The following is a 15603-nucleotide window of genomic DNA, read 5'->3' as shown; positions in this document are numbered from 1 at the left end:
GTTGACATCTAAAGGAGTAAAATTTTCATTATCTATCAACATTAATGATTATAAAATAAATGATGCAGTACTACAGTACTAATCCTATACATTCCTTTTGCAAGCAGAAAATCCATTTATCATTGATTTTTTTTGTAAAATTGCTGCAACTTTAGGTAGACAAATATGATTACAGTACTCAGTGTGTGGTAACAGAAAAACATCCAATACTTTGCTTAGAAATCCATTTCAGAACTAAACTCCACAGACAATAGGATATAGTTTTTAATTGTCATAAAACATGAATAGAGATGTACTACATATTTGGCAAAAAAACACTACTATTTAATTTCATCACTTAATACTTACTTCAAATGGGAAAAAACTTGGATCCTTAACTCTCTTCAACAGAGCTGACTGAATTCAAGCAATCCTACGGCCAAACAAATTAGATTTTTGTTTCATTTCATCATAGACCTCAACTATCCTTTTATTTTATTATGCATAACCTAAAATTCACCTCAAAACACTTTGATGTCCCTTCTCCTGCATCGTTTTCGGCCTGGGCACTCAGATCACCAAAAATAGCTCTGGCCTTCTGGCAGATTGCCGTCTCACTTATCCTATCGCCAGCAATTTCTTTGTCCTTAATCCATACAAGAAGCAGCTTTTCCATCTCATCATGCACGTGGCTCTTCTTGTTGGACAAAATAGTAACGCCCTTAGAAGGTGTAGCTGCTTTGATGGCTTCCTTCTGCATAAGGATGGTGCCTATCATCAACGGATTTCGCCCATATTCCTTAGCGATCACACTCAACCGCATGCCAGCTTGATACTTTTTAATTATCTCCATCTTTGTCTCCATAGAAAGCATCCTCTTCTTTCCATGAACTTGAGCAACATTCTTGGGGCCCATTGCTAATCTAATAACATAACTAATTAAGTTCACACACAACACGATAAAGTAACTTACAATATACAAAGAAAGCGGAATCACTAACATGAATTTACGTTAACAAACAAAATCTATGTGAACGAAATGGTCGAGGGACGCTTTTACGTAGGTGCATGATGGGACAGATGCTGACCAATAGGAGAGCAGGAACTTATGGCAGTGACTAGCATCAGGAACCAATGGGAGAGCAGGAGGGTGGTGATGAGTCAACTGAGTTGGCAGTGCACGAATTTTAAAATTGTTATCAGCGGCCCGGGCGAATCTCGGACTTTACCCTTTTGCAACCTGAATTATTTTCGTTCACAGAAGCAAAAAATTCTTCGTCTATGCTTTCGTAATTTTTCGTACGTAGGAACTTTCGTATGTAGAGGTTCCATTGTAAATACATACATACATACATACATACATACAGTGGTCCCCCCGTATTCGCGGGGGATGCGTACCAGACCCCCCCGCGAAGAGTTAGAATCCGCGAATGTTTGGAACCCCCTATAAAAATGCTAAAAACAGCCTATTTGTTAGATATAACTTAAGAAAAACCACTAAAAATTTTCATACTTTGTTTTTTTAATAGTTTTATCACAAAAAGTGCATTTTATGATGAAATTGATAACAAAAACCAGGAATTTGTGGATATTTCTCATAGAAAAATACTGCGAATGCGTGAATTTTCCGCAAATAATGGAGGGAAACGTTCCCAAGAGAAATCCGCGAATATGTGAGTCCGCGAATCCAGAGAACGTGAATATGGGGGGTCCACTGTATATATATATATATACACACACACATTATTATATATATACACATATATAAAAATATATATATATATATATATATATATATATATATATATATATATATATATATATATATAATGTATAACTGAATCACCAAAGTTTGGAATGTGATAAATCCATAAATAAAAGATATATATATATATATATATATATATATATATATATATATACTATATATATATATATATATATATGTGTGTGTGTGTGTGTGTGTGTGTGTGTGTATGCAGTGGACCCCCGTTCTTGGGTTCTCCGGATTCGCGGATTTCTCTCGGGAACATTTCCCTCATTATTCACAAAAAATTTGCCTATTCGTGGTATTTTCTATGAGAAATAGGCACAAATTCCTGGTTTTTTAACAACTTTCATCATAAAATGCACTTTTTGTGATAAACCTAATAAAAAAATCAGGTAAGAAAATTTTTAGTGGCTTTTCTTGTCTTAACTAACGAAATAGGGGTCAGTTAGGTATGGACAACAGAACTCGGCTATTTTCAATCATATAAATGAACATAACCATAGAATAAACTGGAATATGTCACGTGTAATTTATAGCAGCAACTGCCGGTACAAGAGTCAAATGATGGAATCGGCCTTAATAAAGAGAAGCAGGTAATGAACATCTCAAAAGGGAATTGGACATCAGACATCGTCGACGCAGTGTTCATTCAACCAACGCTTAAGAAGATTAAAGGAAGATTATCAGCGGGGGTGACCTAAATTGGCTTACTTGTGGACGAATCTCTTGGTATAAATACCACCTTTTCTGTAAACTTTTCTCATTCATATACCTGAAGAGAGAGACAGCAGTCTCTGAAATATAGTACTTTTCTCTCTACATTTTGGTGTTTTTATGGGCTCCTTTTATTAGATATATCTATATATATATATATCATATATATATATATATATATATATATATATATATATATATATATATATATATATATATATATGTATATATATATATATATATATATATATATATATATATATATATCATATATATATATATATATATATATATATATATATATTATATATATATATACACACACACACACACACACATATATATATATATATATATTTCTAGGTTTGACCTGTGTTGGCCGGTGAAATGTTCCTATAGCACTCATTTCTAGGTATAAATAATTGCTAAATATACCAGAGAAAAAGCCATAAGAGATGCTGGAGTAACTACCCCCAGCTCGCTCACCTTTAAAGGGTGTCGGTATAGCACAAGGGCGAGTGGCAGCCACTACCACACTACCACAGACACTTTGCCAAATAGAAGTCTCCCTTCTCAAAATCCCTCTCCAGAGAGGTGCCGTTACAACGACTGCCTTTCGCTCGCTCCTACTACCCTTCCCATAATGCCTCATTCCTGAATAGCACTCTTTCGTGTCTGCTCGCGCCAGTTTTCGCTGTCCCCAGGAAGTGTTTTTCACGAAGCATCATGTCTTCCACCGAGTTAGAAGCTTCTTCATCTAAGTTGAGTATCACATTTATCGTTTCTGATCACTTTGGGGCAACGATGCACCCTTTTTTGACCGTTATTTTAGGTTTGTTGTTCTTGGGAGCCGGGGATGACACACTCTCGATCCGCCATCTTAGGTGCATGTTTGGCGGCGTGAGCGATCATATCAATTTTTATCCTGTGTGTATTTTATTCACCGTTTAGCACTTCCCTGTATAAGCTTCTGTTTTCGTATTCTTTATTGTCATTCTCACTCCTGACGTATTCTGGGAGCCATGTTTTTTATGGTTTGACTTTACGTTTTTAGCCTATTATAGGGCCCATCTTGCTCCTGACGTAAACTGAGGCTTTGTTTTTTACAGTTTGACCTTACGTTATTACATTTTACAGACCTTTTTCGTCTTCTTCAGTCCCTCAGGAGCGTGTTGGTTCCCTTTCGTGCGTACGGTGGTATGCTCTACGTTATGCGCGAGTATTGTGTTCTGGCCCTCTAGGCTAGCCTAGCGGTATGCCAGTTGATTTTTAGAGGCGAAGTTCCTCTTTTATTCTCGGTACTCATGCATGTATATTTCTATTTACTTTTCGATTACGATCTTTTGTTGCTATTGATGAGGTTGGAAGTTCTCCACGATGTCCTTCCCTGGCCTATCCGACCAGACCTAGGCTAGGTTTTGGAAGATAGGCTAGGCGGGCTGTGTATATCACACCACCCTTATTAGCTCCTTGTACCGCCAACCCGACCAGGCAGAAATATTTGGCTTGGAGGGTGGCCCAGGACTAGAGAGTTTCTCTCTTGTTACGTATGTAGGGGCTAGGCTTGTCTTACCTGACCAGATCGGTAAATTCGATATTGGAGGGTTGAGTTGCGTTCTAGGCGTCCTCTTCGTGACGTCCTTATAGGAGCAATCCTAGCCTACCTGACCGGATCTGTACCGATTTTGGAAGGTTAGGCTGGGATCTCAGCTGGGTGCGGTCTCGTCAGTACTTCCAATAATTCCTCATCGATTAATTTTATGATTTATTTTATGATTTTTGTTAAGTGTAGCCTGGGCCATTGCCCCCTTTAGGATGTCAGTCGGCCTACCGTCTTTTGCCCCCTTTAGGATGTCAGTTGGCCTACCGTCTTCTGCCCCCTTTTGTGGTAGGCTAGTTACGGCTCCTCGAGAAGTGGTATCCACTGATCGGTTGCTGTGGCCAGGCGATCACGACCCGTCCACTCTCCTCCTGACACCACCCCTCCCCCTGTCCCGGACTCGTTCTGGCGCTGCCTTGTTAGCTCGCTGCCCAAGTATGTAATCCTACCAATGAACGACAGCTAGAGCGTAGCACACGGCCCTGGGGATTAGTCGGAGGAGATTGGGGGATTAGTAGATTATGCAATCTCTGCTGGTATGTCTCCGTGCCTGTGTTTTTCTGGCGTGGTGTGGTCTACCATCACACCCGCCAGGAGGCTATACGCCGGATGTTACATGCCACTGTTCCGCCGCTCTGTTTTCCGTACTTCTCTAGTGTTATCGCTGCTTCCCCACTCCATTGGGAAGTGGAACTAGGCTTAGAAATGCGTTTCTAATTGACTTGAAACTGCTACTCTTCTCTGGTGCGATCAGACTCAGGCTTAGGTTTTTCCCTTTTCCCTGTTCTGCTTGTATCAGGTCAACCTGGCAGGTTACAGCTTTTGTGATGACGAGATTATGGATTCCGGAGTAGGTGGAGACATTCAGAGTTTAGTATTAAGAATTTATTATGTAGCTTCTGTTGGTATTTCTCTGGGCCCATGTTTACTCCAGCGAAGTGTGGTCTACCATCACACGCGCCAGGATGTACACATCAGAGTTCTACGTACCATTGTTCCCACCGCTCTGTTTTCCATCTTCTATGTTATCGCTGCTGCCCACTCAGGTGGGGGCAGAACTGGGCTCAGAGAATGCATTCCCAATTAGTTGGGTATTGCTACTCTTCTCCAATGCGATCAGATTCAGGCTTAAGGTTTACCCCTTTTTCCATTCTGCTCGTATCAAGCCCACTCCGCCGGTTTTAGCTTTGGCGATACCCAAAGTATGGATTCCGGAGCAGGCGGAGACATCCAGAGCTTTATTAATAACAAGTAAGTTGAAGATTATAGTCAATATTACCTTTAACTGTTAAGTAACTAGTTTAAGTAGACTCATACCACCGGAATTAACTCTGGTGGCATTATTTGACGATACTCATGTATCTTTTCAACTCACAGATGGTTCGCTGCCAGGAGGTAGGCTGCCCAGCCGTCCTGTATAAGCCATATGGGCATGAGGTCTGCCAGTCTCATGCCAGCTGTGCCATCCACTTGGAGGGACTTGTGGTCTGACACCCGGAAGCCTGTATGGTGTGTTACGGCCTGGTTAGAAACGTTTCAGATGAATCGGTAGGTAGCATCCTCGTCTCAGTGTTACTCTGAATTCTATGTTACATGTATCGGTGTGAATAGTCAAAATAGATAAGTGGAAAAGTCCCCAACATTGGGGATCCTGAATTGATTATCTCTTACAGGTTGATCTGGCGCTCAAGAACTTCTCGATGTCGACCCTTAAGGGCTGGGTGGGGGGGTTTGGGAGAAACGTGCGAGCAGGCCAACCCTACGTGCTGTCGGAGATGTGCTCCCTCCTCTACCCGAACGCCAAGGTTTGGCAGCAGTGCCGGTGGATGTAGCGGCTCCCATCATTGAGAGGATCCGCCAGGAGACCCAAGCCCCCCAGGAGGACCAAGAGGGCTTGTGCGCTGATGTAACAGAGAAGGTGGCGGCCATCAGCCTGCACCGGGAGCCCATGGCCATTGAGGATCAGGAGGAAGGCAGGGAAGTAAGTGAGGCGGGTAGTCATGAGGATAACGATCCTTCTTTCAGCTCTACTCCTTCTTCTTCTTCCTTTCAGGGCTTCCCTGCGAAGTCCAAGACCTTTTGGGATAGGTCGGGCTCGGTGATCCCAAAGGTGAAAACCTTGAAGGCAAGGTCTCTGCCGAAGGCGGTTAGACCAACCAAGCCTTCCCTGGCAGTCTCCGCCAGGTCGTCATTGGCCCCAAAGCCTTCGACTTCCTCGGCTAGAGCTACTCCCCCACCCGAGGGGTCGAAAGCTAAGTCCTCTAAAGCCAGACCGACGGAGTCCGGCTTCGACCAAGAAGCCTTTGCCACTCTTCTTATGCAGAAGATGAGTGAAGTAGTGGGCTCGAGACTCCAATCGACGTCCACTCAACTCCCCTCAGGTCTAGAGACATCCGGGCAGTCCATCATGTCTCTAACCCAAAGGTTACAGGCCCAGGAGGAATTGGTGTCCGGACTCCTCCAGTCCGGTAACACACAGCAGTCCTTCGCAGTGCCGGACGCATCTTAGCTTCCGCCATTCGAGAATAGCAAGCCGTGGCGGTTGGCCCTACATGCCCCGTTCTCAGAGGGCAAGCTTACAATCGGACCTGTATGATTTTATAGTGGCTAGACGAGCCTGCAGGACGCATGTCTTTGCTAATGCCTCCATCAGGCATGAGCCTAACAGACTCATAAAGGCACCGATCTGGGGGGGGGCCAACCTCTTTCCTGAGGACGTGGTTAACAGTGTCCTCAGCGAGGCGGCTAGGGCTAACCAGAACCTTCGTGTCCGCTGGGGACTTCCCTTCAAAAGGAAGTTTGAGACCCCCAGACCACAATCCAAAAGTAGGAAGAGGCCTAGGAAGTATCAGCCTTTATAGACCTCTCAGTCTCAGGCAGTAGTACAGGCAGTTCCTGTCTCCCAGATCAGCAAGCCTTTGACATCTAAGGCACAGCCACAACAGCAGTTTGTTCTGCTGCAGAGTCAACTGACTCAGCAACCCTCGAGCTTGGCTGCCCTTGTGACTTCCCCAGCCTTCAACGCCTCTTTTGAAACACGGGGGCATTTCAAGGCTATAATAGGCACGCAAGGGGTAGCAGAGCCAGAGGTGCTTACCGGCAGAGAGCTGGCTCTAGAGGCAGAGGCTTCAGAGGAGGCAGAGGAAGTAAGCCCTCAACCAGCCAATGAGTCTCTGCAGGTGGACGGGAGACTGAACCTCTACAGGGACAATTGGACCTTCAGTACGTGGGCCCACAGTATTGTATTGAAAGGTCTGGGGTAGAAATGGAAGAAAGGGCCTCCCCCACCAGTCAGTTTCCATCATATTCCGACGACAGACCTTCTAGACTATGCCAAAGACCTTCTTCAAAAGAAGGCAATAAAGAAAGTCAGTCACCTGAAGTTCCAAGGACGTTTGTTCAGTGTACCGAAGAAGGACTCGGACAAACGAAGAGTGATTCTGGACTTGTCTCGTCTCAATTCATACATTCAATGCAACAAGTTCCGCACGCTAACCGTCTTGCAGGTGCGGACCTTACTTCCCTGTGGGGTTGTCACCACCTCTATCGATCTTACAGACGCTTACTATCATGTTCCGGTAGCAAGAAACTTCTCTCCATACCTAGGCTTTAAACTAGGAAAACAAGCTTACTCGTTCAGTCATGCCATTCGGGCTCAACATAGCACCCAGAATATTCACCAAACTAGGAGAGACAGTAGTACAGGAACTAAGAGTTCAGGGGGTAATGTTAGTAGCTTACCTAGACAACTAGCACATTTGGGCAGCCAACGACGAGGAATGTCGCAAGGCAACAGCCAAAGTGATAAAATTCCTAGAATACCTGGGTTTCCAGATAAACAAGGGAAAGTCCCGTCTTGCTCCGGCGTCTTGCTTTCAATGGTTGGGAATTCAATGGGATCTAACCACACACAAACTATCTCTTCCGCCAGAGAAGCGCAGAGAGATAGCGAAAGCTACAAGAAAATTCCTCAAAAACAAACGGGCTTCTCGTCATACCTAAGAGAGAAATTTAGGTTCACTTCAGTTCGCTTCAATAACAGATGTTTTGTTGAAAGCCAAACTGAAGGATATCAATCGAGTTTGGCGGAAAAGAGTCAACAACAAGTTCAGGTATAAAATCCCCTTGATTCCGCCAATATTAAGGAAAAGACTCCGCCTATGGACGGAAGTCCTGAGTTTTTCTAAATCGGTGCCTCTACAATTTCCCCTGCCGTCTCTGATAGTCCACACTAACACCTCTCTGAGCGGATGGGGGGGCTACTCTCAGTACAAGAAGGTTCAAGGAACATGGTTGACAACGTTCCACCAGTTCCACATCAACGTACTAGAGGCAATGGCCATTTTTCTGACCTTGAAACGACTAGCTCCGGCCAGGAACATTCGTATCAGACTAGTCTCGGACAGCGCAGTGATAGTCTATTGCATAAAAAGTCGAGCCAAATAAATCATGTGATGATTGCAATTTTTTTGTTGGCAATGAAACATCATTGGCACCTGTCAGCTACTCACCTGGAAGGAGTACGGAATGTCATTGCGGACTCACTATCCAGAACAACTCCGCTGGAGTCGGAGTGGTCTCTGGATACAAAATCATTCCGTTGGATTTGCCAACAAATCCTGGGCCTTCAGGTAGACCTGTTCGCCATGGAGTCCAATCACAAATTCCTGTACTATGTGGCCCCCAATCTGGATCCTCTGGCTTACGCCACAGATATGATGTCCATAGACTGGAACAATTGGCAGAAGATTTACCTATTTCCGCCAATAAACCTCTTGCTGAAAGTTCTACACAAGCTCAGATCTTTCAGAGGACGGATAGCATTGGTAGCACCCAACTGGCCAAAGAGCAATTGGTTTCCTCTTCTACTAGAGTTGAAACTCCGTCCCAGTCGGATTCCCAACACAAAACTGACTCAAATAGTACAAACTCGGACTGTGTCAGCTTCAAGAATTCTGAATGTCCTAACTTTATGGACTTCATGAAGTTTGCGGCACAGAAGGACGCTAGTATTGACCCACTAAACACCCTCTTCGTGGAGTCAGACAAAAGAGAATCAACACTCAGGCAGTATGATTCGGCAGTGAGGAAGTTAGCCATCTTTTTAAAAGAATCAGATGTCCAGAAGATAAATCTGCCTTGAGGAAGATATTTCAGTTGGGCTTTAATATTGATTTAACAGATTCGTACTTCTCGTCTATTCGTAAGGCATGTGCTCGTCTGAGACCGGTAGACCGCCCTCATACGGTCTGGTCTCCTGGTTTTTGAATGACGTACTCAAGTTGGCTTCAGATACTGATAACGAATCATGCCCATATATAACCCTGCTTAGGAAAACTTTATTTTTAATGAGTCTGGCCTCAGGCGCCAGAATATCTGAACTGTCGGCTCTCTCTAGAGAACCAAATCATATTGATTTCCTCCAGTCAGAAGAAGTTCTACTCTCTCCGGATCGGAAATTCTTAGCAAAGAATGAAGACCCACAAAACAGGTGGTCTCCTTGGAAGATTGTCCCTTTTCCACAGGACCCATATTTATGTCCTGTTTTTACATTAAAATCTTATCTGGGCAGAACTCCTAAAAAGTCTTCAGGTCCTCTTTTTATCAGAGAGAAAGGTGGAACCATTTCCTTGAAGGCAATCAGACAACAAATTCTTTATTTTATTAAACAAGCCAATCTGGATTCAGTCCCTCATGTCCATGATATCCCGGCAGTGGCTACCTCAGTTAATTATTTTCATCATATGAACTTTGAGGATCTTAAAAAATATACGGGTTGGAAATCCCCGACAGTATTCAAACGCCACTATCTGAAAAATCTAGAAGCACTTAAATATTTGGCAGGCAGTGGCTGCAGGGAACGTTGTATTCCCCCCTGATACAGCCTAGTTACGTAACTCTATATCTGTATCTTATTATTTTGCTATTAATTATCTTTTGGTACTCACTCTCCCTACCTGCCTCGCTCGTAATCCCTACCTTTCTACCTTTTGTTCCAGACTGGATTGCTCTTCAACCCACTCCTGTACATGTACATAGTTCTTATTGTAATTGTTTTTATGTTCATTACCTGTTACTTTCACAGAATGGTGTGGATTTGGTCATAGGTGCTTTTCACTTGTATTTTGTTATGCTTACCTTACTCATTAAACCAGTAATTTTAAGGAATTTTTGTTCTCCTGTCACATAAATTTTTTGTTTACCAAGCTTGTATGGCCAATTCTCTGCTACTATTTCACCGGCCGACACAGGTCAAGCCCAGAAAAGGGATTTTGACAAAAGAAAAATCTATTTCTGCGGGAAGACCTGTGTCGCCCAGTGAACCCATCCCTCTTTTTTCCTTTTCCCCACCCTTTAGCTGGCCCAAGCTTGGGTGCGTATTTTAGGAATGAGGCATTATGGGAGGGGTAGTAGTAGCGAGCGGAGGGCAGTCGTTGTAAAGGCACCTCTCTGGAGAGGGATTTTGAGAAGGGAGACTTCTATTTGGCAAAGTGTCTATGGTAGTGGCTTCCACTCGCCCCTGTGCTATACCGACACCTTTTAAGGGTGAGCGAGCTGGGGGTAGTAACTCCAGCATTCCTAATGGCTTTTTCTCTGGTATAATTAGCAATTATTCATACCTAGAAATGAGTGCTATAGGAACATTTCACCAGGCGACACAGGTCTTCCCCAAGAAATAGATTTTCCTTTGTCAAAAATCTCTCTATATATATATATATAATTATATATATATATATATATATATATATATATATATATATATCATATATATATATAAATAAAGGTTTTTTTGCCACGAAGGAAAAAAAATGAAAAAACGAGTTGGCCGAGTACTTTCAGTCCTATTCGGACCCTTTACTGAGGCATACTGGTTTTACAAAGAACACCATAGTCAAAAGAAGGCTTAATATACAAACTGACACTACCAAATTAGCCATAAGGGCAATTTTCACTCTACAGAGAGGAGGAGGAGTCATAGGCTAGCCACACCTTGAAGGATACCCGCGGTAAACAAGTGATTCTTCCAGAAAAACAGTACATTTTGAAAACAACACGGGAGCATATACAATTTAATATCATGAATTTTTACACAAATTTTCCCAACAAAAAATTATTATTAATGAAAATACGAAAGAAAATATAAATATATATATATATATCGAGCAAGAGAAAGAGGGAGAGAAAATATCGAACCAGAGAGAGAGAGAGAGACGAGAGAGAGAGAGAGAGAGAGAGAGAGAGGAGAGAGAGAATTAATAACTATATACATGTGGGACTAATTTATTAGTTGTTCATTTATTTTGAGGTCCTTCATAAACATCTTACAAATATATGGGTCCAAATGGTACATTCCCAGACTAAGATTTAGGTTGTTTTTATTAGTGATTTGTATAATTGCCGATTCCAGTAAATTTCTTGAAACATAATCATTAGATCTAGCAATTACCGAGGCATCACCCCAATTAATACAATGAGATTTTTCACTCAGATGGATAAACAGTGCATTTGAAGTCTGGGCTGTTCTAACTGAATACATATGCTGCTTAACCCGAACACATAAATTTTTACTAGACTGACCAACGTAAAACGATGGGTAATCCTTACAAGGAATTTTGTAAATGATGTTGTTATTTGTTACGGGACTATTCTTAATTAGCATATCTTTAATGGTATTGTTATAAGAGAACACTACATTAACATTAAATGATTTAAATATTGATTTTATGGTTTCAAATCCACGAAAATAAGGTAAGCTAAGTACATTACCAAGGCTGATAAATCCAATAGTTTAGTGGTTCTTGACAAAACTGACTACATATCACGCATGCATACTTTACTTGAGGATGAAATAACTTACAAAAAACTTGCAAAAAAATCCGTTGGACCAAGTAATAAAAAACTTTAATATCAATATCAAACAAATTCTTAAAGATAAAAAAGAACTTTTGTGTCAGTTAACTGTAAAGTGTCCCTCATTACCTTATTTATATGGCCTAGTCAAAACTCATAAGGAAAACAAACCTATGCGCCCAATTATTAGTACTGTAGGGTCAATTGCTTATAAACTATCTAAATATCTTACTAAACTGTTATCCCCGCTACTAGGAACTGTATCTAATTCACACATCCGGAATTCTCTTGATCTTGTAGAAAAATCAAATAACATTGTACTAAACCCTAGCGATATTTTTGTCAGTTTTGATGTGTGTTCTTTGTTTACAAAAGTCCCTATTGACTCTGTGCTAGAATATTTAAGTAATGAGCTTGTACTGCATGAATTGCCTATGTCCGTTAGTCACATAATTTCCTTAATTAAGTTATGTATTTGTGATTGCAGATTTATTTTTAATGGAGAATATTACCAACAAATATTTGGTATGGCCATGGGTAACCCTTTATCACCTCTCCTTTCAAACTTATATATGGAATTTTTTGAGAGAGAACACCTCCCGAATATCACACTTATCCCCTTACAATGGTACCGATATGTCGATGATATCTTAGTAGTCTTACCTAGTGGTATCGATGTAAATGATTTACTGTCTAAATTGAATAATTTAGTGCCATCCATAAAATTCACTGTTGAAATTGGAAATAACAATGTCATCCCTTTCCTAGATGTATTAATACAAAGAGAATCTTTCCAATGCAAATTCAGTATTTATAGAAAACCCACAAATAATTTAACATATGTACATTTTTATTCTGGCCACCATCTTAATATTAAAATTTCAATTTTTCTTCTATGTTCCTACGCGCTTTGCGTATCACGAGTCCACAATACCTGGACCAAGAAATAGAATACATAAAAAAGATAGGAAACGATCTCTGCTACCCACCTCATTTAATTGATTTATGTTATCAAAAAGCTCATAAAAAGTTTTATAATGTTGCTATTAATGAAAAAGAAATCCCTAAAATGTACTTAGCTTACCTTATTTTCGTGGATTTGAAACCATAAAATCAATATTTAAATCATTTAATGTTAATGTAGTGTTCTCTTATAACAATACCATTAAAGATATGCTAATTAAGAATAGTCCCGTAACAAATAACAACATCATTTACAAAATTCCTTGTAAGGATTGCCCATCGTTTTACGTTGGTCAGTCTAGTAAAAATTTATGTGTTCGGGTTAAGCAGCATATGTATTCAGTTAGAACAGCCCAGACTTCAAATGCACTGTTTATCCATCTGAGTGAAAAATCTCATTGTATTAATTGGGGTGATGCCTCGGTAATTGCTAGATCTAATGATTATGTTTCAAGAAATTTACTGGAATCGGCAATTATACAAATCACTAATAAAAACAACCTAAATCTTAGTCTGGGAATGTACCATTTGGACCCATATATTTGTAAGATGTTTATGAAGGACCTCAAAATAAATGAACAACTAATAAATTAGTCCCACATATATAGTATTCTCTCTCTCTACTCGTTCTTCTCTCTCTCCTCTCTCTCTCTCTCTCTACTCTCTCTCTCTCTCTCTCTCTACTCTCTCTCTCTATCTCTCTCTCTCTCTCTCTCTCTCTCTCTGGTTCGATATTTTCTCTCCCTCTTTCTCTTGCTCGATATATATATATATATATATATATATATATATATATATATATTATATATATATTATTTATATTTTCTTTCGTCTTTTCATTAATAATAATTTTTTGTTGGGAAAATTTGTGTAAAAATTCATGATATTAAATTGTATATGCTCCCGTGTTGTTTTCAAAATGTACTGTTTTTCTGGAAGAATCACTTGTTTACCGCGGGTATCCTTCAAGGTGTGGCTAGCCTATGACTCCTCCTCCTCTCTGTAGAGTGAAAATTGCCCTTATGGCTAATTTGGTAGTGTCAGTTTGTATATTAAGCCTTCTTTTGACTATGGTGTTCTTTGTAAAACCAGTATGCCTCAGTAAAGGGTCCGAATAGGACCGAAAGTACTCGGCCAACTCGTTTTTTCATTTTTTTCCTTCGTGGCAAAAAAACCTTTATTTATACATAGCATCACGTTTTATATTCTTCGTGATCAAGTTATTCATATATATATATATATATATATATATATATATAATATATATATATATACATATGTATATGTATATGTATATAGATATATATATATATATAAATATATATATATCATATATATATATATATATATATATATATATAATATATATATATCTGGGTTTGACCTGTGTCTGCCGGTGAAATGTACCTGTAGCTCGCATTTCTAAGTATAAATAGATTATAAATATACCAGAGACAAAGCTAAAATGGAATGCTGAAGTTACTACCTTCAGCTCGATCACCCAAGGGCGCCAGTATAAGCACTGGGGCGAGTGAAGGCCACTATCACAGGACTTCTGCCAATTAGAAGATTCCTTTCAAAGTCCCTCCCACGGCGAGAGCCGTTACAAAGACTACCCCTTCCACCTTCCGCTCGCTACTACTACCCACGCCCGGCATCTTCATTCCTGTAATTAGCTGCATTGTGTGAGCACGTGTCTTCATTGCTCCCCTTGTGCTTTCTTTTGGCGAAACTATGGCTACTGCAGAGCTTCCAGTTTCTTCATCCAAGTTGAGTATTCCATTTTGCGTTTTGGTATGTCGTGTCATCACGATGCATCCCCTTTTTTGCCTTTTCGGCCTCCTTAGTTTTATGAACCGGGGTAACACTTTGTTCATCCGCCATCTTGGGTGCATCATCAGACGCGTGCGTCATTTATCTTTGGTTATTTATCTTTGGTTATTCATGATTACACTGTTTATAGTTACCGTTTTTACGTATTCCCATGCATTTTATAACTCCTGCTATATTTGGAGTTCTGAATTTACTATCTTTATCTACGTCGTAGGCTCTAACGCGCTCCTGATGTCCTCTGAGGTCCTTAATTTATTGTTTATTTCATATGTTTACCCTTTGGCTTTTTCCCCAGTCCCTCAGGAACGTGTTCGTTCACCTTCGTACGTATTATTTGTGTGTGTAGTGTAAATTAATACTGACTTCATGATGATGGAACATGATGACTGGAATTTTTGGTAAAGGTTAGACAAAGAAAGGAAAGGGCTTTAAGCAACTAACACAAATGGCTCTTATAGCAGAGAATGAACATCCCACCTGAGCTACCCTTCCACTTGTTAAATGGAACAGTTCAACCAATGGTCTACTGCTTTTATTCAGGAACACTGATACTAATAAGTTTAAGAGGCTTATAATTAACATGAATACACTGGTCGCATATACCTTAAGATTAGTGAATGCCAATGAAAAATTAATAGTACTATATATACCTTCAAATCTAGTATCACTGAGCAGAATTTCTTGCGACACCAGGTCTACATCTTTGGAGTCATCAGAGAAGCTTTCAAATGTGAGTCTTGACTTGATGAAATTGACACATGCAAGGGGAGTACAATCTTTGGTTTCATTTATACTTAGTTCATCCAAGTTCTCAAGTTCTAATGTTACATTGTCTAAATTGAGTATGATATTCAAGGATGTCCATACTGATCCTCTCAAGTGCCAAGACTGT

At 40.4% G+C, this 15603-nt stretch overlaps 1 protein-coding gene across 4 annotated transcripts in view; it reads right to left on the bottom strand.

The window, feature by feature from the left end:
* LOC135216276 (intermembrane lipid transfer protein VPS13D-like) overlaps nucleotides 1–15603 on the bottom strand; it is a 999641-nt gene that overhangs the window by 554537 nt on the left and 429501 nt on the right. For all 4 annotated transcript variants that reach the window (XM_064251439.1, XM_064251442.1, XM_064251440.1 and 1 more), the window contains one exon: nucleotides 15362–15599. In XM_064251439.1, the coding sequence (XP_064107509.1) occupies nucleotides 15362–15599 (238 nt within the window). The remainder of the gene's footprint in view (nucleotides 1–15361; nucleotides 15600–15603) is intronic.

The sequence above is a fragment of the Macrobrachium nipponense genome, chromosome 6 (assembly GCF_015104395.2).
Source record: "Macrobrachium nipponense isolate FS-2020 chromosome 6, ASM1510439v2, whole genome shotgun sequence".
Lineage (NCBI taxonomy): Eukaryota > Metazoa > Arthropoda > Malacostraca > Decapoda > Palaemonidae > Macrobrachium > Macrobrachium nipponense.
This window is presented reverse-complemented; position numbering and strand designations above follow the sequence as displayed.